The 27632-nt window shown below is 43.1% G+C and overlaps 1 protein-coding gene across 5 annotated transcripts in view; it reads right to left on the bottom strand.

Annotated features, from left to right (window-relative positions):
• The window catches only part of LOC148029565 (uncharacterized), a 136507-nt gene that overhangs the window by 88409 nt on the left and 20466 nt on the right, over positions 1 to 27632 (bottom strand). For 4 of the 5 annotated variants that reach the window (XM_087688434.1, XM_087688433.1, XM_087688437.1 and 1 more), the window contains exon 2: positions 13093 to 13210. In XM_087688434.1, the coding sequence (XP_087544560.1) occupies positions 13093 to 13210 (118 nt within the window). Of the gene's footprint in view, positions 1 to 13092; positions 13254 to 27632 lie in introns of all 5 variants that reach the window. The other variant, XM_087688436.1, reaches the window with a different exon arrangement.

Below are 27632 nucleotides of genomic sequence, written 5' to 3'. Positions count from 1 at the left end.
TGGAAACATGTAAAACATCCCTAAGTATAAGAGAAGTCCTATTAGGCAAAGCTAGGTGTATATCCTCTATACCAAGAATAGCATAAGTCTGCTCAAGGCCCGAAGAAATACATCCATCAAACTCCCTGTAAGTAGAGAACCATGCTCTATGAGGGATAACATGACAAGATGCCATAGAGTCCAAAAGCCAATCATACGCATAGGCCTGATCACTGAGCAAGTAAGCTGTAGGGAAACAAGATGACAGGAGTACATGCTCAACTGAATCATCATGGATAACTGCATGTACCTCACCACTAGTAAGAGTGGTAACACCTTATGCATCTGCTGTATCTCTGACTCTCTGCTCATGTCGAGCCCGTCTCTGTCTCTGTTGCTCTCTAATTTGTCTAAAGCATTTTCTTTGAACATGCCCAAGCTTTCCACAATGAAAGCAAACAACATCTAAAGTAGAATAACCTGTAGAAGACGACAAGGAATCCAAGTCATCATGAATAGGGCTATCCATAGCATCCACGGAGCTCAAGCAGTCAAGGGCTATCCCAACAGAGGGAACTTGCTCATAAAGACAATCATCTACAAGTACATCAGTGGTAGAAGCATGCAGCAAAGGATTATGAAACCTCAACAGACGGGAAGACATAAAGGCATCAACCAAGGATGCAAAAGCTCCCACATAAAGAAGAGTTGTAGCCAACTGTATGACATAACCAACCATAGTATGGTAAAGCATGACATCTGTCATAAGAGCATATGGTATTCAGCCATGAAATCAACCCATAACCATAATGGCAAACATGACTCTGCAGTACATCAAACCACATAGTAGCATCCAAGTCAATGCAAAACCGGTAAGTGGCATAAGATCCTACAATGGTCAAGCTCCAGGAGAAGCCCAAGTATCTGTACAACAACATCCAAATAAGTGGCTCTGTAAAGTACATGACAATAGACAAAGTGCATAGCCGGGTAAGCATCAAGAGCAACTGCTCTCTGACATGTATGGGCAAAAGCAACCCAACTAGCATAGAAGCTAGGCAACACAGAAGCAACAAAGCCATAACTGCTAAACCCAAGCACTATCAAGAAGTCTAGCGATCAAGGAGTAACCCGCAAAAAACCAAGCATCAATGAGCAATGAAATCTCAATAACCAACTACTAAGACAATGGAGCAAGCACTGCTCAGAACATGTATCTGTATCCAAGTAAATCCAAGATCCATAATCGGAGAAAATGACAGTGAACCAAGAATTGAGCTCTACTCTTTGGTCAAGAAGCATCCAGGAGCATAAACATCAAAGTGACATCATCCAAATACATCAACATATCATCCCGAGTAGTCGGGAGCACCCATAGTCCATAGGCATAACCAAACTAGAGGTAAAATAACCTGTCAACCAAGATAGCATAAATCCCAACCAACAATGAAGTGTTCGCATCCAAATCAAGGCTCAATCGCTCTCAAATAGCATATCCGAGCATAAACCATGATGACCAAGCATCAATACATCCAACAGGACACCCGAATGTCAACAAAGAACATTATGCATAAGCCCTCCCTGATAAAACCTTGCTGCCCAAACAATGTACAACAGTAAATCCCTACATAAATCGAGCTATGGAAGCTCAAACCAAGTCTCAAAGCATCTTAAAACATTGGGCAAACATCCCCAAAGCTTTTTGAGCATCAAATACCAAGACTCGGGAGCATCACATAAACTATGAGCATGACATTTTCTTGCTGTAAATCAACTCAGATCTGTTACAAAAAAATTTGTGATCAGAATTTGGCAGATCTAGCATCACCATTGCGTCCGGAGTGTGCCAAAACCCCAAGTTAGACTCTTACCTTACCTAAATCCGGTTCTGGATGCCCAAGATATAAAAAAAAAGGGATTTTTTAGCCAAATTTTGAAACAGGCACAAAAAAAACGTGAGCTAACTGTGGGGCCTGGTGGTTATGCTGAGAATAAGAGGGCAAATGGGGGCATACAAGGTGCCCAATAAAACCAAGGAACACCTACAAAGAGCCTATGAGGGCCGGGGAGAGACAGGAGATGAAATCTTACCTCGGGGGGAAGAAGCCATGGCTACCATTAAAGCTCCAAGCTCTAGGTCTTCAATCCGAGCTGAAGTAATGCCAGGCCAAGCTCCACAATCAAGCTCTAATTCAAAACTCTGATACCAGTTGAAGGGGATGCAATGGCAATGGAGAAGGAGAAGAGGAAGATGCGGAAGAGAATAGCACACACAATGTAGGTGTTGTTCAACTGAACTGACAGCCTTATTGTACTATCATATTATATATGAATAAAGAATGGGCGGTCACAGTGTACACGGGCAGGCCCAGAGGCCTTTTACCCCAACAGAAACATATCACGAAAAGTATTTTTGTAACAGCAATATCGCTTTGTGAGACAAGTGTTTAAAGAAAGGTACATTAGTTTTTAGTCTAAACTTTAAAGTCACTTCTAAATCAGGGCTTGACTTTTTTGGCTCTTGTATAGCCCCAAACCAAAATTCTAAAAAATTAATCAAAATTTTGGTAGGACAATTGGCTTGAAAAGATCTACAAAAAGAATCCATGGGCTGGCCACACTGTGCATATTGAATTCTTTACTTTTCTCGCTGCAACCATCACCATTACCTTTGCCTTCATCACCAACATCCCTCAATGTGCTGCCCTCAAAGACAATGGCTACTGGGCAGCCCTCCACTCCAACAGCATATCACATACACATTTTATTCATTTCATTCCTTCATTCATTCACTCATTGCTCCATCTCATTACATTTCTAAGTCCATTTCTTAGTCACATGGTTATTAATACACTTGTGTGTTTTCTCTACAAAAGCACAATATATCCTCACATGGTATCCAAGCCAACTACTCTTGTAAGGGTAATGGGTTACCTAAGCTATCACCAGTGCAAGGTTTTGCAAGAGCACACACAAACTAACTGGGTAGTGTCTCATTCTTCCTCACCAAAGCACTCATCTTTAGAGCACAATTCCTCTTATCAATTTCCTCATCCTTCATTTTGTCACACTACTTTTCCTTCAGTTCCCTTGTCAGTCATTTAGACTACTTGTTCCTGTAGTCACATTGTCCTTCTAAATTTGTGTTTTGGAAACACACACACACGTTGAGCTAAAATATGCATGTATTGCTGAATCAACCACTTGAACAGCCCCAAAAATGCTTAATTAATGAAAACCCTAAAACAAGGAGCAGTTAGAGAGATTTTAAAACGGGTAGAGGTTCAAAGTCCCGAAACTTTCTATAAATAGGTAAGATGCCCTGCATTCAGCCCAATCTCGTTTTTGCAAGTTTCAGGCCCTCTAGCTTCGCATTCCACACCCTGTTCACAGAGAACATCTCAATAGAAGCTGCCCATCATTGTCTACATCTATCTGGCGCCTATTTTTGGCCTCCTCTTCAAAGTTCTCACCCCAAGAGTTGTCACCAACTATCACTCACATTCCAACGCCTTGTCTTTCAGCTTGGCAGCATCACCACCTACATTTGCTGCTCCAACGTCCTCCCCAACTGCAAGTGACCTCTTTAGAAGGCTGTGCGTTGTACCAGCAGGCTGCGATTGACACTTTTCCTTGCATTTATCACTTCTTGGCGTTCTCTTACCTATGATCCTTCTCCTAGACGCTGCGTTTGCTGCTTTCCACACTCTCCTTTCTGTCCAACACTGATCCGGCACCACTGTCTGCTGTGTTTGCTGCTGGGAACATCTTGGAGGCTGCCTTGCTTCATTTCAGGGTCTGTTAGGAATACGACACACTCTATGGCTAATTACCTCTACCTCGGTCCTCAAGACATGAGAGTTCGTGGTACAGTTTTCATTCCCTACATGGTTTGTTTGCTGCATGAGCATTGTATATTCAGCATTTGAATTCATTTAGATTTTCAATGTGTTCATTATCTTTGAGTTACCCTAACCCTAGCTGTGTTCTGTTGAGTTTATGCTTTGTCATAGCTTTCATTTATGTTTTTGTGTTAGGGTATTTCTTTGCACACACGCACACACACAAAAAAGTCTACTTCTCCTTGTTGAGCTAAAATGCACTATACACTAATTAGCTCTTTAAAACAGCCCCAAAACTTAATCATTACCAAACTTTCCTAGAGTGTCTATGTCCCATAAGCCAAACCCTAATTTGGAAGGATCCTCTCATCTATAAATAGGAGGCATTCCTATCCACTCAGCCCATCTTGTATTTTTAGGTGCTCCATCACCAACTTCTCCATTGCTATCTACACCCCTCCATGGCAGATACCTCAGTTTGTGGCAGTGACCAACCTTCTTCAGCACCTGGGGAGTGGTCTACAGCCCTCTACATCCTGTGTTTCTTGCACACAACAGCTTTCCAGCCTATTTGCACTATTCTTAGTCATCACCTACTGTCAGAGAGGCTCCAAAAAGCTGTCCTTGCTGCAGCCGGCCACTCTCAGCACACATTTGCAGTTTACAGCAGACACCCACCCCTTCAAGGGCAGCTGACAACTGTGTTTGCAGCCAGCTATTGTTGTCTTCTAGATCTTCTCCAACCTGCTGCCCCCATCATTCAAAGCTGCCACTGCATGTTCAACCTGATCCACACTCTATAGATCTGTGTTTGCAACTGCTGATTGCATCCGGAGGCTGGCGTGTTTGGCCTAACCAACACTCTCTAGATCTGTGTTTGCAACTGCTGATAGCATCCAGAGGCTGCCTGCTGCATTTGGGAATCTGTACAAAGTAGGACACACTCTCTAGCTCATACTCTCTACCTCGATCCTTTAGACACACAGGAGTTCTATTAGAATTTAGCAGATTAGTCCGCTCATGAGGGAGTCTCTGCATGTATATCTTTGAGTCAAGCACGGCACAAGAGATTATTTTGGGCTCTTTTCCAGTGCTTTATTTTGGGGTTTCTGACATTTTTTGCCTGCCTGATTGTATTTTTAGGTCATTGTGATGTTGGTCAACCTGATGCATTTCAAGTAATATTTTAAGTCTATTTATTTGTGGCCTCCCTCCTCCTCAGTTATCATTCGCTTGTAGACTTCCAATGCAAGTTCTATTGGAGAGAGGGAGCTAGTGGCTCACTGTTGTACACAATTGTATCGTGTTTGGTATATGGATTCCATTTCCTGAGCACATCTCTAAGTTCTCTCTTTGCAGTGTTCCTTTGTTTTTATGTTTTCACTTTTCCCTCATGTTGGGCAGTTTCTATAAAAGCATCATAGAAGCTCAAAAAGTTGTCACGAAGATCAGATGTTTTTGTTCCTCTAGGAGCAAACCCACATGTAGAAAGCTTAATGACCAATAGCGAAGCAATATCATTAGGGAAAGGAAAAAACTACCCCCATTGGGGAGTGAAATAGAACATGGAACCATGAGGTTCCAAGTAGTGACTTTGTTTGAGGGAACCCACTGTAGCAATATGTATCACTACTTATGGACCTAAACCTTGGAAAGTGTGCACCAGAAAGGAAAGCAAACACTAAGCAAATAGAGAAGCAGACTAAATAGAGAAGAATGAGGAGGATTGGTTGAATGATGGATAAATGAGTGGATGAACTAAGGGGGACAAGCTGCCTATAAATGGGCAAAATGCGGCCACAACTAGCATGCAAATTGGCCACATCCAAAATGTGGACGCCTAAGTCAAGCCACCCAATTGACCAAAATGGTCACTACACCAAAAATGAAATGCATTGGTACCACCTCCACAAGAAGTGTCAAAAACAAATAAAATAATGGATAATCACAATGTCAAACCTCCTAATGTCCTTGTTTGACTCGAACTGAGGCTCACAAGTAGGAGATGACCATCCAATACACATGTTTGCTAACCCCCCTCTCAGATCTTGGATGTGGAGGAAGGCCAAAGGAGATGAAACAAATCCAAGGGTGGCAAGAGGAGTGCCATTGCCGATGAAGTCCATTGCCAAAGGAGATGAAACAGATCCAAGGGTGGCATGAGGAGTGCCATTGCCAATTAAGTCCGTTGAAAAAGAATCAAAGTCAAAGAGTAAGCCCCCACTCCAAATGAAAGCCCAATGCAATGGGAGGCCACCATAGGCCAATGAAAGTAGAGAGGCCTCACACATATCACTCCAAAAAACTCCAATAAAGAATGGGTGAGCCAAGCCTCTGACCCAATTTAGAGACGATAAAGGCCCAAAGATGACTACAATCCCTGAAGAAGCACCTCATGATCCTAGGAACCCCCCCTTTGAAACACAAGTGCTAGGTAATCCACAAATGTATCACTGTTATCATCCCCATCTAAAAGGGATGGATTTTAGAAGGGAACCACCAAAGGAGATGGTGGGAGATGCGATAGAACTTATGGGATAGATGGTGCACAAAAGGGAATGGGTGCAGCAATAGAAATTTTCCTTGGAGGGCCCTTCACAAAGGAAGGGAAATGAAGCCTGTATAGCCCCCTCTCTTACCAACATGTCACAAGAATGGACCTTGAAGAAGAATCCTCAACAAAAATTGTCTACTCCAACTATCATGGAAGGCTAGAAAAGGAGATGTGGATTGATGATTGGGGATTGGACAGGATGAACAATAGCTTTCCTTGGCTCCCTTTCCAAAGAGTTGGTCAAGTATATGACCACACAATGGTAACTCTTTGAGGTGGATTTACTTTGGCCTTTTTGGGATCGCTCTAGGGTTAAATAGGTTTGGTTGCTAATTAACATTTCTTCTTGTCACACAATGGAGACCGATTACTTTGCTTGGAACTGCATATAGGATCCTTGCAAAGGTGATCAATCTTAGAGTAGCCCCATTGATGCCAAATATTATCCACCCCACACAGATAGGTTTTGTCCAAGAGCACAACATCGTTGCCATATTCACTTTCTAGGGATCCACAGCTTTGGCTCGATCTAGGAACCAAGACCTTATCGTGCTACTTCTTTATCAGCCAAGTGAAGTGCCTTATCAAGAACTTCATTTGGTCCTGAGGAAACATGATCCCAGCTAGGGCTTGAATGGCCTAGTATATTAAATATTTGGACTACGAGATGCAGCCACGCTATTACCTTCTAGATTTATCCACAGCGAAGACTCTATCTCGACAAAGATCATTCACACTCTCTGCAAGAGATGGGAGAGTTTGTAGGGCTCTGAGAGGATGAGGAAGAGAAGAGAGGCTTTTCTCAAACATGGAATTTAGGCACTTTCTTCCATATTGTCCCTCATATGTTTTGGCATTACAGCCCACCGGATTGGTCATTTACACAACCACTATATTTGTGATGTACTTAGTTACTCTTCACAAAGTTCCATGTACTTTGTATTTTACCGTAGGTTATTTGCCAAGCTATTATTGATAGAAATTTCTTTTCCTGAAAAGCATTTCTTTTTTACCTACTTTAGCCTTGCTTAGTACCCTTCTCATGCCCAAAAAGGATAGTAAGAGATGTTGGCAGCAAATCTCTTCCAAGCCAAACCCTCAAGAGTGATGTTGTCAAGTGCCCATTTACAAAGTGATGGGTAAAAATCTGACTACAAATAGAAAGGTGTCAATACGAAAGACACATCAACCAAAACATGTGCATAAAGATGGCAAATCAACCCCCTATTACCATCTTGTTGAGATCAAAGGAGGAGGAGCAAGACCAATGCTTTTCAAAGTTACTCAAGCAGTGGTGGATGATGGAATCGGACCTAATGACAAAGGTGCCAAACAACTTGCACAACTATGATGACTAGGGTGTCGGACACCTAATCAAACATTTCAACTAGAATGGCCTCCTTGATAGCATCACAAACTTCTCAATACTTGACCACGACAAGAAAAAAGGCAATAATCTCGCCATCATCAATCTCAATCAAGAACTCAAAGTCCAACTTAGAAAGAACCTCGAGCCATCATGGGAGTGATAAGGATCCAAGACTGCAACACAAATAGGAGTGGCAAAACCCTGCAATGTTTACTCATGATTGAAACACAAGCCTAGCACCCTATGGGCTAGTAGTCTAAGGTCCCCAACCACTATCCATCGTCCCTTCATCTCTCTCTATGGCTCTTGGCCTCTATACTCCTGCCCTGTCGCTTGTCTACACGCTCACATCACCTCTCTCATCCCTGAAGAAGCCATTATCACGAGACACTGTAGACTCACCACCAAGCATATCAATGAAGCAGCTAGGGACTACATCATAGCTGAGATCATGTGCAGATCTTGAGATCACCTACAGCCCATAGTCCCCACCACACTTTTGTACATGGTTCTATCAGATCTGGTTCTCCTTTCCTTTCCTTTTCTTTTCTATTGATGGAATAACACTACACATGGTTCAACCCTAGTATAGTCCCATCATATAGTTATTTTCAGTATTGTTTCATAGGCCACCCACTTATTTGTAATGTTATCTTTACCTTACTGATGAGATGACATTAGACATGGATGTACTTTGGATTTTGTCTCATAGGCCACATTGGCCTTATGTAGACGTTAATATATCTTTCTTTCTTTTTTCTTTCTCCTAGGCACTCCATTGCAAGATGTTTGATCATCCTACATGTGAAGCATTGGCTGGGGAGTCATGTATATGTGACCTTGGTCGAGGTGCCGGTTAGAGTTGACCACATGGAGTCAAGGATGGGAATAGGCAAGTAACCTCCAAACGTTCTACAGGCCAGAGAAGATGCCTTTGGGGCCATCACTCTGTCCCTACGTACCAACTTTGTGTCCAAAGTGAAGCAAATCAGTGGGAAGGCAATGGCTAAATGTGTAGGAGGGCTACAATGGAGCCCCTCGATGGTGGTGGAGGACCAATTGCAAACTTGGGCAATACCCTAGCTTCATGTGTTTGTGATGTAGACACTCCTTAGTCAACTAGAGTCCCCCTGATGATGGTGGAGAACCAACTACAAACTTGGGAGATAGCCTAGCTTCATGTGTTTGTGATGCAGACACTTCTTAGTCAACTAGAGCCGAATTATGTTGTAGTAGTGCCTATCAAGGTTGTGTGGGAGTAGGGGAGATGGAGGCTGCCTGGGCAAGAAATCATACAAAGGCTACAAGGATGGATGATGAGGCTGAAGACATGTCCATGTTGTGAGGTTGGACAGAGGAAAGTGCCTATGGGCGAGTGGTGGCGAACAAGGAGCTGCTGGGCGTGCTGGGCTATGGTGGCAAGTTAGGCAAAATGGTGGGTGAAATGCAAGCTAGTAGTGCCGTGCAGAGTTGGTGGCAACTAGGCTGTGCTGATAGGGCAAGGCAAGGGGAATGCAAGTTGGTGTTGGTATGTAGAGATGATGCAGGGCTATGGTAGCAAGGTAGGCAAAAAGATAAATGGAGAACAAGCTAGTTATGGCATGTAGGTTGGTGGTGGGCAAGTTTGGTGGCGCAATGCTAAACTATGGTGGCTGCATTGGCAAGTGAAATTGAACCCTAGCATAGGTTGCACCATTAGTAATTTGTCACGCATGTGATCGACATCAATGTTTCGAGCTAGGGGCTTGCTTCAAGGGGACTATTTGCTCCTTTCTTACAAGGATCCTTGTATCCAACGAGTCAAAGTACTACATTTGTATGTGACTTCGTGCGCTTAGTAGCATAGGATGGCAAATTGATGAGAGCAGACTTGGATAAGATAGATCACATAGGCTGCTATCATCAAAGGATCAGAGTGGTGGCTCAATGTGTTAGGAGTTGGTGCTTAGAGGCAGACCCAATGGCTGCCTTCATGACACCCTTGGTCCAATGCCTTAGTCTCCCTTTGGGATGGGACCTTTTGGTGGAGCTAGACTCTCACCCCTTGGGCACCTATTCTGGCCTAAGAGGAGTATTGAGCAAGCAAAATTAAAAGTTTGCATTAAAAAATAATTATCGCACACTTAGTCCTTATTTAGCTCCACAAAAGAACCCCCAAAAAGATTTGTTTAGTAAAAGACAATTAATTTTGCCCATACGAGAATACCCAAAATTTTCTTATATGAGGACATGTCATGGACATCCATCCCTATCTTTGTTCATCCATTATTACCACGTTGTGCCACACTCTCCATCATCATTCCTCATCATCTGAAAATTCTACCCCTGCTGTGAGTGCTGCCACCCATTAGCCAATTGCTGCCAACTTCTTGGTCGTTGCACACAAATTTCCCAGTGTTGCTGCCCTGTTGCCGATGGTGCCACCATTTTTGCCATTGCTACCACCAACTGGCACATGTTGCTGCCCTGCTCTTAAGAGAACCTTTACCTTTTTGGATGCACAAACAAGGAATGCACTGACAATTCTCAGTTTCTCTACCCATTGAACTCTCCAAAGATCATAATGAAGATTGTAAGTCCTACTAGCATAAATGATTAAATCCCTAGATGAGTACCACTTCACGGCCATGAGTTATAATTTATCATCCTCCCAATGGATGTAGAACATTTGGAGGAATGAATGACTTTACCATAGTTTGTCGATTCACAAGCCACTTGATATAAAAAGAGAAATCTAAAGATTTCCCTGACTTAGATCGATTCCTCAAATCCCTAGTTCACACCAATATTGAAGTCAAATCGAGAATTAATAACCAAGTAAGTTATCTATATGTAATTTGAGGGTCCTCTTAACAAGCTTTGATTATTGATACCATGTATGAGATATCTCTTCCTTCTCCCTAGAGGAGTCCTCAAATAGTCAACCAAAACTTTGGTTCCATGAGCAACACTCAATCCCCCTTTCAGGAACTGCAAATTTAGTTGGTCTTAGAAGTTGTCGTTTCTACTTCGCGAGAAAACATCAAGAGGGTCACCCTAAACAGCCGTGTAATGCCTATCCAAGGTGGTCACTCCGCAACCGATCACAAACAAGAGTAACTAACACTAGACCTAGTTCAAGGAGAGTGAAACAAGGGAGAGTCGATCATCAACCCCTTTGCCATAGCACAATCACACTCCAATTCTCCTAAAATAGTGTCAAGTTAGGTTCTCAGATATGAAAATAGGTCATGTTCTAGCATCTCTTTCTAATCATTTATTTCAAAAACCTATTTGACTTGTTGAGTCCAGCCATCCATAGAATCAAATTATTGAGATTGAATGTCAACCATTCCCTTCATTCCTAACTTATCGCCAATCCTTCTACATCATCTAGAGGCTAGTTTTGGCTGCCACCTGCTCCACACTCCACCAAAGAATACTCTACGCTGTACACTGCTGCATTATATCATGCCACCCCAAAGACTCCGAAGTTTGATATCCAGCCTGTTTCATGCCGTCCTCCCTTCTTTACATCAGATGTTCACTCCATATGTACAGAATAGAAATAAAAGGAATAGAAATAAGACCTCAGAGTGTGAGTAGATAGAATGAAAAACAAAAAAGGCTAAGGATGACTAGCTAAGGATCCTACATGATGAGCAAAGTCTGGATATGCTGGGAATGGGATGCACCTAAAACATACTCTTGTGAACTAGTATAAACTTTGAGATACATTTGATTTAGGTCTTCTACCTCTTTTTGAGTTTACATACAGGAATGAGTTTGGGTCTCCGTGTGTCCCCAGTGACTTACAACTTGTTCGTGCACATTAGTAGAAGTAATAGAGAGAATGTGGCACATCTAAACCAAAAGGCATGCACAACTTGCCATCAATCTTGGCCGAGATAAAGACATTGAACTGTAACTTGGCTCAAAATAGCTCCTTGCGTTGTTGCAAGCTCGTTGGCTCAGCTGAAGTGCACCTCCCTCCGTCACGTATCAATCTGATTCAAGTAGTCAATGTGAATGGAGTGTTGGGCTGAAGATGAAAGAAAAAGTGGATGCTCTGATGAAAATTATGTGCATCGATGACAATTGCCCCATGAAGAATAGTGTGAACTTCACTCCATTAAGGGCAAGAGACTGAGTAATAAGTTTGCATGCAATGGTCATCCAGTCCATGGTGGCTCAAATATGAGCACTATGCTCTAATACCTTATGTAAAACAAGTAGACCATAGCACAAAGAATGAATGAATGTGAATGACAAATGAATGCTAATGATCTATATGAAAGAGAAGATGCAATGACAACTGTACAAAAACCTAAGTGAGGTACAACACATTAGAATAGGGGCTGATTGTCCACAAGGAGCCAGCACACTCAATGGCTTGTAGACACTCCAAAGAGGTGGTCCAGCCAATGCAGTGCTGGCAGCTGAAGGTGCAGTCAAGACACCACGGAAAGCAAGGTGGAGTGTGTTGTCAGTTGTACAGATCCCGAATTGAGCAGCCAACTAGCACTTGTAAGTAGGGATACCAGAGTGCAAGATAGATTTGTGTTTTGGATCCCAAAGATGGTGGAACCCCTGCAATTTGGCTGTAGGAGCAGTCCAGGAGCACCATAGTCAGCAGTGCAGCGGCTGCAGAAGGCTGCACAGCTGCCTGGAATCACAGTGTGAGCAACAATAGCAGTCACCAGGCAGAAAACAGCTCCATTTTGATTAGAATATCAGTGTGGACAGAATTGACATGGCAGCACTGTCATTGAGCACTGTTTTGTTAGTTTAAGGCTGTGCTTTAGGCAACAATAGCAGTGCTCACTAATGGAGCAAGCTGGAGAAGGCATCACCAGTAGCAGCAGTGGTCATAGGAGTTGGTAATGATGTAACCAGGGCTGGAGCAATCATGGACAGCAGCAAGGGCAGGTATGGTGAGTAGAAGCTGATATTTAGAGAAGATATGGCACTTAACATTCATGACTGGGTTGGTTCTTTGCATAGAGTTAGCCGATTATATGGCCGCCTGACAAGAACTATGTAAAGTTTACCTATTTTGGACTTCTGAGGGGCTGTTCTAGAGCCGAATAAACTTGACAAATTATTAGCCATTTTTTGGTGTAATTTAGCCTTGGTTAACACACCATTAGGGCACATCTCCCAACATACATGAACATAACTTTTGGCAATGATACTGAGAAACTGTAGACATATGCATGATAATAGACTTTTTGCAGTCACATAAATGTAAAACTCTCAGATCAACAATCATTCTTATTTTCTTTTCTTGTAATGCTCTTGAGTATCAATCAAGCACTCAGAAATTAAGAATTGTATGTGCAGTCATTTAGTGTTGCTTTATTGCATACATTTTGTAGGATTCATCTGGCCTGAGGGTGTCAAGTGCCATGGAACGCCAATGGCTGGTTCCATGAAATTCATTTGGTGAAGACTCTGCCTCCGTTTCTGTGAGTTGTGCATTCATGGCTTCACAGATTGTACAAAGATGAGAACACAATTGTAGAAGATCCTATGTCAAAATAATTGATCATTAAACATCATGAGTTGGCAACAATTTGGCATGAAGTCGTCGTTTTATTTCTCACAAAAAGGTATACCATTAACCATGAGAACTTCGATACAAAAACAAAAGGAGGTGTCACACTGCCACAATATAAGGTAAGCCACTACAAAACTAACATATTACCAGGGCAAAATGCTGGACACAAAATCTACAATGGCCCCTCACTCTCTGGAAATTCTACCTAAGACCCATCAATTGTTATATTTCTTTACTGACCAGTTGGTTACTACTTGTCTCAAGCTCTGAGATCTCCTCAAACAAATTTCCTGTGATTAAAACAGTCTGCATTTTTCATACAAACATCTTTGATTGTATATACGCACAAAATTTAAGAACCAATTTAGGTACAATTTGTAGCATCAAACCACTTTTCACGGCAAGAACCAATTTAGGTACAATTTTTAGCATCAAACCACTCTTAGCCGTGAAAAAGGAAGTCTAATATTGAATATCACATGTGTAGGTCCTATTGCTGAACATAAACCCTTATGCCAATCAAGATCAATCTTATACCTCATCAAATATAATATCACATGTGCAGGTCCCATTGCTGAACATAAAACCCCTATGCCATTCAAGAGCAATCTCATACCTCATCAATGAGTATGGTCCACCTTGTGCCAGGTCTAGTCACTAATATATCATATACCAGGTCCAATTACTAGCATCTCTCATTTCAGGTCCAATCACTAATAAGTTGTTCTCATGTCAATCGAATATTCATATTGTTGAGCTAAAAATTCATTAGCCTTAACTAAACAGCTTCAAAACTAAAGTTAATTAACGAATTTAAAACTTTTATTGAAAAGAAATGCAGTCCTAGAGAGTTTCAATGTCCCACATTCAAACCCTAATTTGGGAGGCCCCAAACTTTCAATAAATAGGCGGGCTAGCCTTCCACTCAGCCAATCTCATTTTTGCAGCTCGCAAGTGCTGAAGCTTCACCATCCACACTCCATTCACAGAGGATATTTCAGCCACAGCTGTCCAAGACTGCTGTCCATCCACTAGCACCCATTTCTCAACCTTCCTATGCAGATTCAGATTGTTTCAGCCATTGTCTACTACTGTCCAGCTTGGGCAACTGCTGCTGCACCCTTTCCTTGCTGTCGCCAGCTGCCACGTGGCAGAAACTGCTGCATTTTGACCTGCTGGCTGCTGCCCTATGCTCCACAACTGCATCCACTGCTGTGTTTTGACTCTGGCTGCACTGATCTGACTGCCACATCATCATAGACCCTGCATTTTGCTGTTCAGAGACCATTGCCAGCCGGCCATGTCATCACCAGCTGCTGTGCCTGCAGATTTTCCCTCTCTTTTGCCTGTTTGTCACACTGATCCAGCTTCCCACTACTGCGTTTGCTGCTGCCAAACACTGAGGGAGGTTGCCTTGCCACAATCTAGGATCCATTGGAGTATGACACACTCTCCAGCTCATACTCTCTGCCCCAATCCTCGTGACACGGGCAATATTCCTTCATTGCATAGTGTGTTCGCTGCATGAGCATTGTATTCTATTCAAATTCATTCAGTTTCTTATTCACTATGTTCGTTGTCTTTGAGTTACTCTAACCCTAACTGTGTTCTTTTATCAATTTGTGCAATTGTCGTACGATTGTGTTTGAGTTTCTGTGTAAGGGTATTTCTCCACATGGTATCAGAGCTAGTGAAATATCCCCCTAGGATCCAACTTGCACACGAGACTCAACACAAGCCAAACTCACAATAAAAGAGACTGGACATCACACTCACCTCCCAACCATAGAGCCAGACAAGCTCACCCCTGAGATTGCCAACTAGCAGCACTCCAAGTCACGACCACATCCCAGGGTTGGAGTCCCATACCACCAGCCCACACCATCCTGGTATGCAGATTCGTCACCAAATGGGCCAAGAGTCCAAGAGTGGTAATCACACAATGAATGTGCTCAATAGGGCCTTGAGTCCTATAAATAGGACTCGGTTGCTCTGACCCCGAAGTGTCCTTAGTGCTTTTGCACTAAGTTGCTTCATAACCACCATGACCAATGCTCCTAGCTCCCATCCGAATGTCCAAGGACATAACACTTTCCCCCTTATGAATGATTATTGTCCTCAACGATATCCCCGGGGACAAAGTGAGGAAAATGACTCTTCAATGAGCATACTAACTCCCAAGTATACATGAGGGGACAGTACTCTTTCTATTGGTCCTACACTGTAGGTGACTACTTCCATAGTTGTTTGGGGCAAGGCAGTAATAGCTTTTCAACCTTTCTCACAATGAAACTCTGAAATTCCTCTCTCTACATCATTCTCTCTTATCCCCCAACCATCTCTCAAGTTATCTCAACATGTTCCAACAGTTGGAGCCATCAGAAGAAGAGATTTCAGTCAATCTTTGCTGTAAACCCTAATTTAGGGTAGAAAGTAAAGTTTGACAGTCACCTCAGGATGCATGCTCAAAATTGAGGGCCTAGGACTTGAATTCCAACAACTAAAATAAAGAGATTTCAAGGACATTCAAGAGGCCAGTCAGCCAATATCAAATTTGGGGCTGAATTTGTCTTTCAAGGAGCAAGATGAAGGCCAATCCCCAAGCAAACCAAGGAGCAAATTGGTTTGGAGGCTTGCTCATCAGTTTTGACAGCAATAGGTGTGAAGATATGCTAGGTTTGCACTAAGGAAACACAGCATGTATAACCAAGACCGAAACACAAAGACTCAGACAGACAGGCAAAACTCAAACCCTAAACGCAAACTGCAAAACGTAAAAAATCAAAACTCAAACACAGAGACAAACACAAAGAGAAGAAACTCTATAGTGAATGAATACTGAAAATGAATATAAGAGTGTACAGAATGTCCAAGTGCATAGCAATGCAGTATTGGAGAGTGACGTCCACCGGACATGGATCCCAAGTGCTATGACCACCAATCGGAGTGACAGAATGAGAGAAACACCAAACGCTAATCAGCACAGTGAGGAGATTGAGGCAATTGCAAAGGATAATGCTTGATGATGTGAGCGAAGTAGCAAAATGTAGCAATAGCATGCCACAGTAAAACATCGCAATAGAACGCCACAGTAAAATGCTTTAGTAGGACGCCGCAATAGAATGCCGTAGTAAAACACAACAGTAAAACGTAGTAGTAAGACGCCACAATAGAGGTATAGATGAGATGATGGCAGCAATCGTGAAGGCTGAACTACCACGTGGTGGGAGACTGATGGCTGAGATTTGAACACAAGGGTGAGAAACCTGCACAAAAGAGATAAGGCTGAATGGTGGGCAGCTTATCTATTTATAGATGTTGAAAAAAGCCCCAAATTTTAGGGTTTTGGAAGAACACTGAAACTCTCTCGAACCACGCACCAAATTTGTGTTTTTCATTAATTAAGTGTGTTTTGGGACTGTCAAAAAATGCTAATCAGCTATAAAGCATGTTTTAGCTCAACATCCCCTCTCAGGTTCAAAACTGAGCCTAAAAGGAAAGGCTAGCAATATTTACCCCAAGAAGTCCCACCCCAAAGCAACCATGGCATCGGACAAAGGGTGCATGTTGTTGGGTATTTGACTCACGCCTCACTTACGCCTACGCTCATATGGGAGTGTCGGTGATCAGTAGGACACTGGGGCACTTTTTACTCTCGGTAGGAGAGGTTTTTCCCCCCAGACTTATGGTCTTATTGTCATATGTACTTATGTGCTTATGTTACACACTTATGGGCACTTAGTGTGTGTAGGGTGTGAACACCCCCTACAACCCTAAGGTTTAAGGGTTGTACTTTGTACTTTCTGGTTACACTCTTTTCAGTCTATTCTCTTGGGTGTCGTGCTTCACTCTGTCTCTCACTCTCACACTGTCTACTGAGTCCCAGCTGCACCTTGATCCTTCCATCTCACATTTGGTATCAGAGCTCAGCTCTGAGCTCAGCTCCTGCCTGCAGTGTGCAGTCCTGACTGCACCCGAGCCACCTCTGCTCTGCTTCTGCTCCAAGTCGTCAGTCTTCAGCACGCCAGAGCTGTTCGTCAACAGTCGCCAGCGTCAGAGAGCCGCTCGCCTACTGAGCGCTGCCCACTCGTCTGTCTGAAGCACCGTCCTGTTTGTCAGACGTCGCTTCCTGCCTCCAGCTTACAGCGCAGACGTCTCCAGCGCAACTCGTTCACACACACCTTTGGTTGCAATCAAACCTTCACTGAAATTCAATATCAATTTTTGAAATTGTAATCGGGATTAGACACTACCATTGAGCAAGATTGCCAATTGGTAAGACCTTCCCACATGAAATTATTTGCTTGCATAATTATCGAATCCCTTGTAAATCTCAATCTTCTTGTAAAAGGATAGACACTGCCCGAGAGTTCTCGTGGTAAGACCTCCTACTAAAGATGACTGAAGTGGAACATACAGCAAAATTTAATGGTGAAGGCTTCCATGCATGGAAGGAGAAGACCATGTACCATCTTATGCGGAAAGACTTATGGGACTTGTTTGAAGATGATGCAGATAACAAGAAGGAAGATGATGAAGACGGGTTCGTTGAAGAAGACCAGTTCAAATCCAAAGAATGGAGAAAGATAACCTGTCTCCAGCGCAACGTCGCTCGTCAGTCGTCAGGCGTCACATCAGCTGCAGGCACAGACGTCTACCAACGCGCAGGTTCAGATGACACGTCCGCTCGTCAGTTTGCCGCCTGTCCTCTTGTTCCTCAGCGCCCAAACGGCCGCCCGTCTGCCCCAGTGTCCACGTCAGCCACGACGCCGCCTAAGCCGGCTGTCGTCATGTTCGCCTGTCGTCCTGTTCATCAGCGCAGTCCACGTCAGCCACGGCGCCGCCTAAGCCGCCTGTCGTCCTGTTCGTCTGCCTAGTCCACATCAGGTACATTTCAAACAAAAAATTTTAATTTTAGCCCAGAACAAAGCTTTGGAAGAGGAGGTTCATACGCGGCAGGCACAGCATGAATACATGCGATAAATTTGATGCAAATTTCTGGACTGGATCATCGGAAATTTTGGGGCTTTTGTGTATTTTGAGAACAGTTGCATATGAACTGCTGGTACAGTCACAAAAAGACTGTTTTGACAGACATTTTGACAAAAATTTTCGGGATTTTGATATAACAGTGTTGCTGAGCAATGTTTGCACCTTGGGAAGCGTGCATTAAAAGACAGTTTTTTGACAGAGTACGCCCTTGCACATTAATTGCAGAAGCGTGTTTGCTGCAATTTCTGGAAATTTGCAGATTTCCAGTCCATACTACTTTGACATTGCTCATTTTGTCTTTGGAAATTTGTCATCATGGCAAATCAGGGAGGTGATGTCTTTACGTATGTATCCAAGGAAGACAGATTGGACGGAAACAATTATTCGCTATGGTCATTCATGATGAAGAATGTATTAGTGGCCAAGAATTTATGGGATTATATCAGTGGAGAGGAAACTCGACCGGGAGTTGTAGCTCCCGTTACTCCTCCTCCCCGTGGCGCACGTGGACAACGGGGACCTCAGCCCGCTCCACCTCAGCCACTTCCTCCAAGAACTGCAGCTCAAAAAGCTTGGGATACACGTGATGCACAGGCCTTCTCGCTGATTGCTCTGGCAGTTCAACGGTCCATCATACCTCACATCCGTTCGGCATCTTCTTCACGAGATGCATGGTTGACTTTGGAGCATATGTTTGCAGGAAAGAATGAGACTCGGATCTCTTTCTTGAAGAAAGAGTTGGAAACTTTGAAGATGCATGAGGGTGATTCTATGCAGGATCACTTAAATAAGATTCAGGACTTGAGAGAGCAGCTCATGAATGTAGATGAGTATTTTTTGGATGCATAGTTGATATCCACCACCTTGAATTCTTTACCTCCTTCGTACTTGTCTTTTCATATTGCATTGAACCTCACCATGAGGATTGCTGAGCATCCACTCACTTTTATTCAGCTGGTTAGTTTGCTTCTAGAGGAGGAGCAAACACGGAAAAATAGTGGTGTGGATGCTATAGTCTCTGAGCAGGCTTTTGTGGCAAGACAGAAAGGCAAAAACAGCAAGGTGAAAAATGCTCCACAGAGTTCTGGCACTTCGGGCACATCGCAGAATCAGACACAAGGGGGGACGCAAGCTAAAAAAGGAAAATGTCACTATTGTAAGAAACCCGGCCACTATATCACTGAGTGCAGGAAGCGTATTGCCAAAGAGAAGAAAAAGGAGTCAGGAATGTCTGTTTCTACTACTCCTTCCACTGCTAGTGAGTCCGCATCCTTTGTTGTGGACAGGGACTATTGTTTTTACACTTGCAGTTATGACATCTCTTGGGCCGATAGAGCACTTAGCTCTACAGAGGATGCTGACACTTGGTTCTTTGACAGTGGTGCTTCTAGACATATTACATCTCGCAGAGATTTGTTTGCTTCAGTTAGTGCACCTCCCGTTGGGAAATCGGTACAATGTGCCAATAATGCATCATACCCTATTCGTGGTATTGGGGAGATTCAGCTCACAGCCATTGATGGCTCTATTTTCCGCCTGCAGGATGCTTTGTTTGTGCCTAGAATCAAGAAGAATTTGCTTTCTATTTCTTCTTTGGCACGTTGTGGTTTGCAGCTCACATTTGATGATGACCGTTGCATGATTAGAAATAAAGAACGCATGACTTTGGTCTTGACAGGATCTTTGTGTCATGGTTTATATGAGTTGGATGCTCTTTCAATAGATCAGTCAGCATATTTGACATCCACTCTTACTCCTGCTATGATACAGGTGGAGTTATGGCATGCTCGTTTGGGGCATGTAAACTTTGGCAACTTGATGCTTTTGCAGTGTACTCAGATGCTGGATGGCTTACCTCTCTTGGAGAGACCTCCTGAGCACTTATGCGAGGGATGCATTTTGGGGAAAATGCATCGTTTCTCATTTCCCCGTGATGTTGCTTTCAGAGCAACAACCAGATTGCAGTTGGTGCATTCAGATGTTTGTGGGCCTATGCAAACCATGTCATTGGGCGGTTGTTATTATTTTGTGACATTCATTGATGACTTTACACGTTTTTGCTGAGTCTACTGTTTGAAAAAGAAGTCAGAAGTGTATGATGCATTTTTGGCTTTCAGTGCACTTGTTGAAAATCAATCTGGATACAAGATTAAGACTCTCCGTTCGGACCGAGGGGGGGAATACATGTCCTCTATGCTGAATTCTTTTTTGCAGCAGAAGGGCATAGTCCATCAGTATACTACAGCCTATATTCCACAGCAGAATGGGGTAGCAGAGAGGAAGAATCGGTCACTCATGGAGATGGCCAGAAAGTATGCTGAAGGCAAAAAGCTTGCCTCATAGTTTTTGGATGGAAGCAGTCATGTGTGCTTGCCATATTTTGAACAGATGCCCTACCAAAGCCTTGAAGACCATCACACCTTTTGAGGCTTGGAACAGCCGTAAACCTTCTGTTGGTCACTTTCGTACCTTTGGGTGTCTTGCCTATGCCCATATTCCACAGGTACTTAGAAAAAAGTTGGACAACAAGGCTGTTAAGTGCATTTTTATGGGATATAGCAATGAGAGCAAAGGCTACAGACTCTATGATCCTGTTACAAAGAAGGTTTTTGTCAGCAGGGATGTTGTTTTTGATGAAAAATCAGAATTATCCTTGGCTGGTTTGGACACATATCAGGCTGCCCGTGATGTTTTTGAAGGGCTGCTGCCCATTACTTTTGGTGATTCACCTGGAGCTTCAGAAAATGAACCTAATGTTCAGCCAGCTGCTCCTATGGAAAGTGCAGAAATTCAGCCATTGGCTGATCGGAATATTCAGCATCATGCTGAAACTGAAATTCAGCAAGAGCTTGCACACAGTCAGGATGCTAGACAGTTACCTAGATGGTATTTGCAGACTATGCAAGATAGTCCTTTGGATGCACCCATGGCTGGTCGTACTAGAAGGCAAACTCGTTTGCATGATTCAGCACATACCATGGAGTTTATTATGGTAACAAGTACTTTTGATAATGAAGAGCCTGAATGTTATGAGGATGCACAACACAGTGTGCATTGGATGGCAGCTATGCAAGCTGAATTAGATTCTATTACTAAGAATCAAACTTGGGATTTGGTGTCCTTGCCATTTGGGAAGAAAGCCATTGGAACGAAATGGGTCTACAAACTGAAAAGGAAAGCAGATGGATCCATTGATAAATACAAGGCACGGCTTGTAGCTAAAGGCTACGCACAGAAAAAGGGCATTGATTATGAGGAGACATTTGCTCCTACTTCCCGTATGACGACCATCAGGTCTATGATTGCTTTGGCTGCACATTATGGTTGGACAATGCATCAGCTAGATATCAAGACTGCATTTTTACATGGGGAACTTCAGGAGGAAGTTTATGTACAGCAGCCCATTGGTTTTGCAGTTGAAGGCTCAGAACATTTGGTATGCAAGCTCAAAAAGGCACTACATGGTTTGAAACAAGCTCCTAGAGCTTGGTATGCAAAAATAGATGCTTTCTTGCTTGGTCAGGGGTTTCTAAACAGCTCATCTGAGTCTACCCTTTACGTATGTAAAGAAGGGGGATCTATGCTAATTATATGTCTTTATGTTGATGACCTTTTGCTCATTGGAACACATGCTGATCAGATTTCAGCATTCAAACAAAATTTGCAGCAAACTTTTGACATGTCTGACTTGGGAGTTTTGCATTACTACTTGGGCATCCAGTTCATACATAATGCTTGAGGTATTGGGCTATCACAGTCAAGGTATATTGGGCAGCTTCTTGAGAAGTTTGGCTTACAGGATTGCAAGCCAGTTTGTACTCCCATGGAACCTGGACTGAAACTGTCATTACATGATGACAGTGATTTGTTTGATATACATACATATGCTCCTGCAGTTGGATGTCTTATCTATCTCTGCAACACTAGGCCGAACATACAGTTTGCAGTTTCAGCTTTGAGCAGGAATATGCATCAGCCACGTATGTCACATTGGCAAGCTGTCAAGCGTGTTTTTCGCTACTTGCAGGGTACTCGATCTCTTGGGTTGCTTTATGCCAAGGGGGGACCACTACAGTTACATGCTAACAGTGATTCTGATTGGGCTGGTGATTATGATACATGTCACTCCACTAGTGGCAATTGTTTCTTTCTTGGCTCTTCTTGCATTTCTTGGCTTAGCAAGAAACAATCCACTGTTGCCACATCGTCATGTGAAGCTGAATACAAGGCAGCTTTCACTACCACAGTTGAATGCGTATGGCTTAGACGCTTGCTAGCTGATTTGGATGTATCTGTTACGGAGCCTACTCCTTTGTTCACTGACAGTCAGAGTGCCATTGCAGTGGCACGGAACCCAGTGTTTCATGCCCGCACGAAACACATTGAGATCCATTATCACTTTGTCAGAGAGAGACTACATGTAGGTGATATCAGCCTTGTCTATTGTCCTACTACCAGTAATGTGGCAGACATCTTCACCAAAGCTCTTCCTCGTGACAAATTTGAAGCATTTCGCGATGCTTTAAATTTGATATCCTTTGGTGGCGGATGATCCTTGTACTCTTGATCACTCTTCACTCCAGGGGGGTTTGTTGGGTATTTGACTCACGCCTCACTTACGCCTACGCTCATATGGGAGTGTCGGTGATCAGTAGGACACTGGGGCACTTTTTACTCTCGGTAGGAGAGGTTTTTTCCCCCAGACTTATGGTCTTATTGTTGTATGTACTTATGTGCTTATGTTACACACTTATGGGCACTTAGTGTGTGTCGGGTGTGAACACCCCCTACAACCCTAAGGTTTAAGGGTTGTACTTTGTACTTTCTGGTTACACTCTTTTCAGTCTATTCTCTTGGGTGTCGTGCTTCACTCTGTCTCTCACTCTCACACTGTCTACTAAATCCCAGCTGCACCTCGATCCTTCCATCTCACACATGTCGGCTATCCAATGGCCTACCAAGACTACAGAGGCGATGGTTATCTTAGCAAGGGAGTCCAATTAGTCAACCTAGAGAGGACAGGGCATCGGACAAAGGATACTTGTCAACTACCCAGTGGCCTACCAAGCCCTACAAAGGCGAATGGAACCACATTGAACTTTTCTTTTTGTGATGGTGGTGGAAAGTTAATTTTAGGAGTGGTGGTTGATTAAGTAACAATGACCCAAAAGACGAGAGTAGGGATAGTACGCCCAACACAATACAAAACAGTACAAGCTTACCCAACCACTCAAAAATATCAATGATAAGAAAAAGGATAATGAAGTATCATGGTGTCACAAGGACGTGAAAATTTGATGCTTTGCTTATGTTTAATTGACATTTGATTAAAGGATTAATCAAATGTGCAATTAAAAGATACACATGTGAGGTGCAAGCTACTTTTTCACAGTTGAAGGCCAAAGGACCCTGTGAAAAAGATGGGTGTCAAAGGCAAAAGTTGTAACAAGTTACACTTGTTAGATTCTAGGTGAATTTTGGTGTCAGTTTGCCCCTAGGACCATTAATTGGCCATTAAGTGTCAGTGGTGATACTAGGGACTAGGCATTAATTAATGGATTAATGCTTGTCCAAGGGTCAATTAATGCATGGGATCACTTTGGGTTGCAAATGGCCTAGCCAATTAATTTTTGGATGGGCAAGGTCAATTTTTTGGGCATAGATTAAGGGCTGAATTAATTTTCAGAATTAATTAATTCTGAAAATTAATTAAATGGCTGAAAATTGCTGAAAATGGATTAAGAAAGCTACCACTTGGCAAAACTTTCCCATGCAAGTGGGGGAAAGGCTAAATAGGGCTGAAGGGAGAGGGAAATCTTGTTTTTTTTCATTTTGGAGCTGTTGGAAAGAGGTGTTGGACTGTTGCTGCCAACTTTTGGGCCCATTTCCCAGCCCCATTGGAGACCATTTTGGTGATGGAGATTGCATATTCTTGACCTTGGGAAGCTGGCAATTGCTGCTGATGCACTTTCTCCTGAAGATCACAGTCTCTGATGCTCCTATTGTTGTTGGTGCATCCATTTGGGGCTGGTACAGCAGGGCAGCAGCTGATTTTGATCAGTTCTTCGCGAAAAATATCAAAATTTTCTCTCTTTACAGCTTTTCTCATCTCCTTCAGCCTAGGCTCAGCCATTCTCAGCAATTCTCAGCCATTTGGAGGAGATTTCAGCCATTTTTGGTGGGCTGATCTGTAATTTATGCAGTAAACCCTAATTTACAGAAGAAGTTAGGGTTTAGCAGCCACCTTGGGATCCGTGCCAGAGATTGAAGGCTCAAGGGACTGAAATCAACAGCTGATAGTTGAAGATTATCAAGGGATTTCAGGAGCCAGCCCATCCCGAATTGATTTGGGGCAGCATTTGGCCAGCCAGGGGTCAAATTGGAGAAGAAGTCCTAGGTGAATCAAGGGGCAAATGACCCAAAAGGCTTGCTGGTCATTTATGACAACAAGAGCAATTGGTTAGCAGGAGGAGATTGAAGAATCTCAAGTTGTACTCCTTCCAATTGAGTGAAAGCTAAAGAAATACTGCAAGGGGCGCCAATTCTGGAGCCAACAGGGTGTCTACGGTCCAAGAATGTTATGGTAAAGTGTGTATTTCATTTTATGTGCAATTATTTATTGCTGTAATTAACTCTTAAATCAGGTTATCACCACCCATTCCAAGAAGGAAGGCTGGTTTCACATGGAAATAAGTATGGTGGTGTAATCCATCGATGGAAACAGCTTAGGATCCATCCAGTGGTGCTTTGCACAATGCGATGCATGATATGCTACATATTTAAAAATGCTCGTGCAGCAAGTGCTACTTGGACAGTGTCCCTCATGGGAAAATTGTTCACTTACCCAAGTGCCCTAGTACAAAAATGATGGAATCATACAATGCATAAGGGAAGGTACAATAGGAAGGAAGGTCGATGTCGAAGACAAGTGCCGAAACCTGTAGAATACCAAGGATAGGAACCCCCTCTTAACCTAGATGTTGATGCTGAAGAAGAAAGAAGAGTCTAAAGATAGCGGTCTTCGTGTAGTGCTAAGAACCATGTGAATGAAGATGATGAAGCGTCCCTACCGGAAAAGCAAGGATAGAAGTCACCGTCATGATAGAATCAAGAGAGATACTGCATGATCTGTCGCAAGAGGGGAAGCCTCCATGCTGGTAGAAGAGCAAAATTTCAAGTAGATGGAACCATGAAAGGAACGGCACGTATCTCCTCTCTCCAGCTGAGGAAGGACTAGTGCAAGCTTACACATTAGCCCTACACTAAAATACAAAACCTTGCAAATGAGATTTAAAAACTGCAAGCACAAAGGTGAGTAGTGAGATGCTCAAAAAAAAAAAAAAAAAAAAACTGAAAATAAAAGAAAGCAAAGCTAAGTGCAATGCAATGAGTATATTAAGTATGCAGTAGAAGTCTAAAAAGAGAAAGGCTGTGTGTGTGGCCACCACCATCGCATACGGTGAGGTAGGGAAGTGGTCCTAAAAGGTACAGCGGATGTCCTATAAATGGATGCGTAAGGTGTGATAGGTGAGCCACTAGCAAACCAATCAGTCAATCCTTCGAGAGTAGTGAAGGAGATAGACTACTAACATTGTCTGCATGACACATATCCAATAGCCACTAGAGCAAATGAAATTGATAGTGTAGCAGCAAGAGGCATAGCCCCACTGGACTGGCCAGTCAGAGTGGAGGCAGTCGCAGCAATCTGTGGTAGTTTTCTATAAGAAAGATCTTGGGCCTTGATACAACACTCCTAGTCCACATAGCCCGACCTCTGATAGTGTGTGTAAAACCTAGTTTTCTTAGGAATTTGCTTACCAAAGGGGTCGTGTTTCTTTTGGTCCATCAAAGGAAATGGTGTCATCCTTGTTTTGGCTTACCTTCGCATCTTGCAGGTTCTTCCCACTATTGGTTTTCCCTTCCGAAGCAAAGGTGACCAATCCTTGTATGTGGAGAACTTCTTGTGGACTTGATTGTGCAACCTTACGTAATGCAAGAACTGGCACTCAAAACTCGTAGAAGGCCGGTAATTTAGGGAGTGAGATAATGTGCTGGATAAAATGAAAGTATTTGTCGAGCAACTTGTTCAAGAAGAATATAACCTAATCGTTGTTTAACTTTGGGGAGCAAGTAGTGGCAAACTTGACAAGTAACTACCGATATTTAGGCAACTTGACTTTCAAATCATCCCCTTTCTTAATGAAAAACTCCTAAAGCTCAAAATCAAGATTGATACATCAAGTGTGATCTCGAGCTGCATAGCAATCAATGAGATAACTCCAACACTCAAATACGAGGGGAAAATGCTATAAACTGAGAGAAGCAACCCCTGCATTAACTCAACATTGGCTGTAGCATTGCGCGCTCTCCATTGATGAATGTGATCAGGGTGAGCTTATCGAGGGTCCGAGATATAGGCTTGACACCAATGACAAGGTCCCAAAGTCCCTGAGATTCAAGCACTTGTTGCATGAAGTTCGACCAAGTGGCGAAATTCGATACGTTAAAACAAGTCTTATCCGTGAAGGCATTTTGGGCATTTGCAACAGGAGTGGTAGTTTTAGAAGATGGAGAAGATGTGTAATGGGGATAGGGTAAATAGAAGAAATAAGACGAGGGAGTGGAGTACACTTGAGAAGGAATCCGAGAGTGCCCACCATGCATACGAGAAGTGTACACAGTGGCTTCAAAGGTGGCCATGGGTGGACTAGGTATGGATATGGTAACTGCATGAGGAGCCCAAGGTGGAGGGATAGAGATGCCGGGGGCAAAAGATAGAAATTTCTACGTAAGAGTGACCCAAGGGATGTGTAACAGCAGTCCATAAGCAGATGATGGATATCCTTGCATCTAAAAGGTTGTGTGGAAAGTTTGTGAGTGTCCAGGGGTAATGAGGGGGATACCCATCATAGCTGTCCCAGAGTGAAAGGATGAGGTAAAGTGAAGGTAGGTGGAAGGTAGAGTGTTAAAGTGTGGCATTCCCCCTAATGACACCAAGAGGTGGAGGGAATAGAGGATAGGTAGATGGTGGGATGGAAAAAGAGAAAGTGTTAGGAGCGAAGATGGAAGAGCCAACCCCTAGTATGCTTTGAGCAGAAGTGGAATGTAATCCAAGATTTTGGAATGAAGATGTCAGTAGATTAGAATGTGGAGAAGATAGTGGTGGGATGGGAGAAACTTGACAAGTGTGGTTTACTTACTCAAATGCAATAGATGGTAGAGATATACCTAATAAAGGATATATGCTTCAGGAGCCTCCTCTATTAAAGTTAACATACAACAAAAGAAAAAACAAGAAAGGGTTTTGGCTCATACGACTCAAAAGGATTATACAAACCTAGCATAAGTCCTAGCAGA

Source organism: Lygodium microphyllum, chromosome 11 (genome assembly GCF_053477565.2).
Source record: "Lygodium microphyllum isolate KBCC chromosome 11, Lygodium_microphyllum_v1.1.10, whole genome shotgun sequence".
Lineage (NCBI taxonomy): Eukaryota > Viridiplantae > Streptophyta > Polypodiopsida > Schizaeales > Lygodiaceae > Lygodium > Lygodium microphyllum.
The sequence above is the reverse complement of the archived record's forward strand: the minus strand, read 5'-3'. Positions and strand labels throughout refer to the sequence as shown.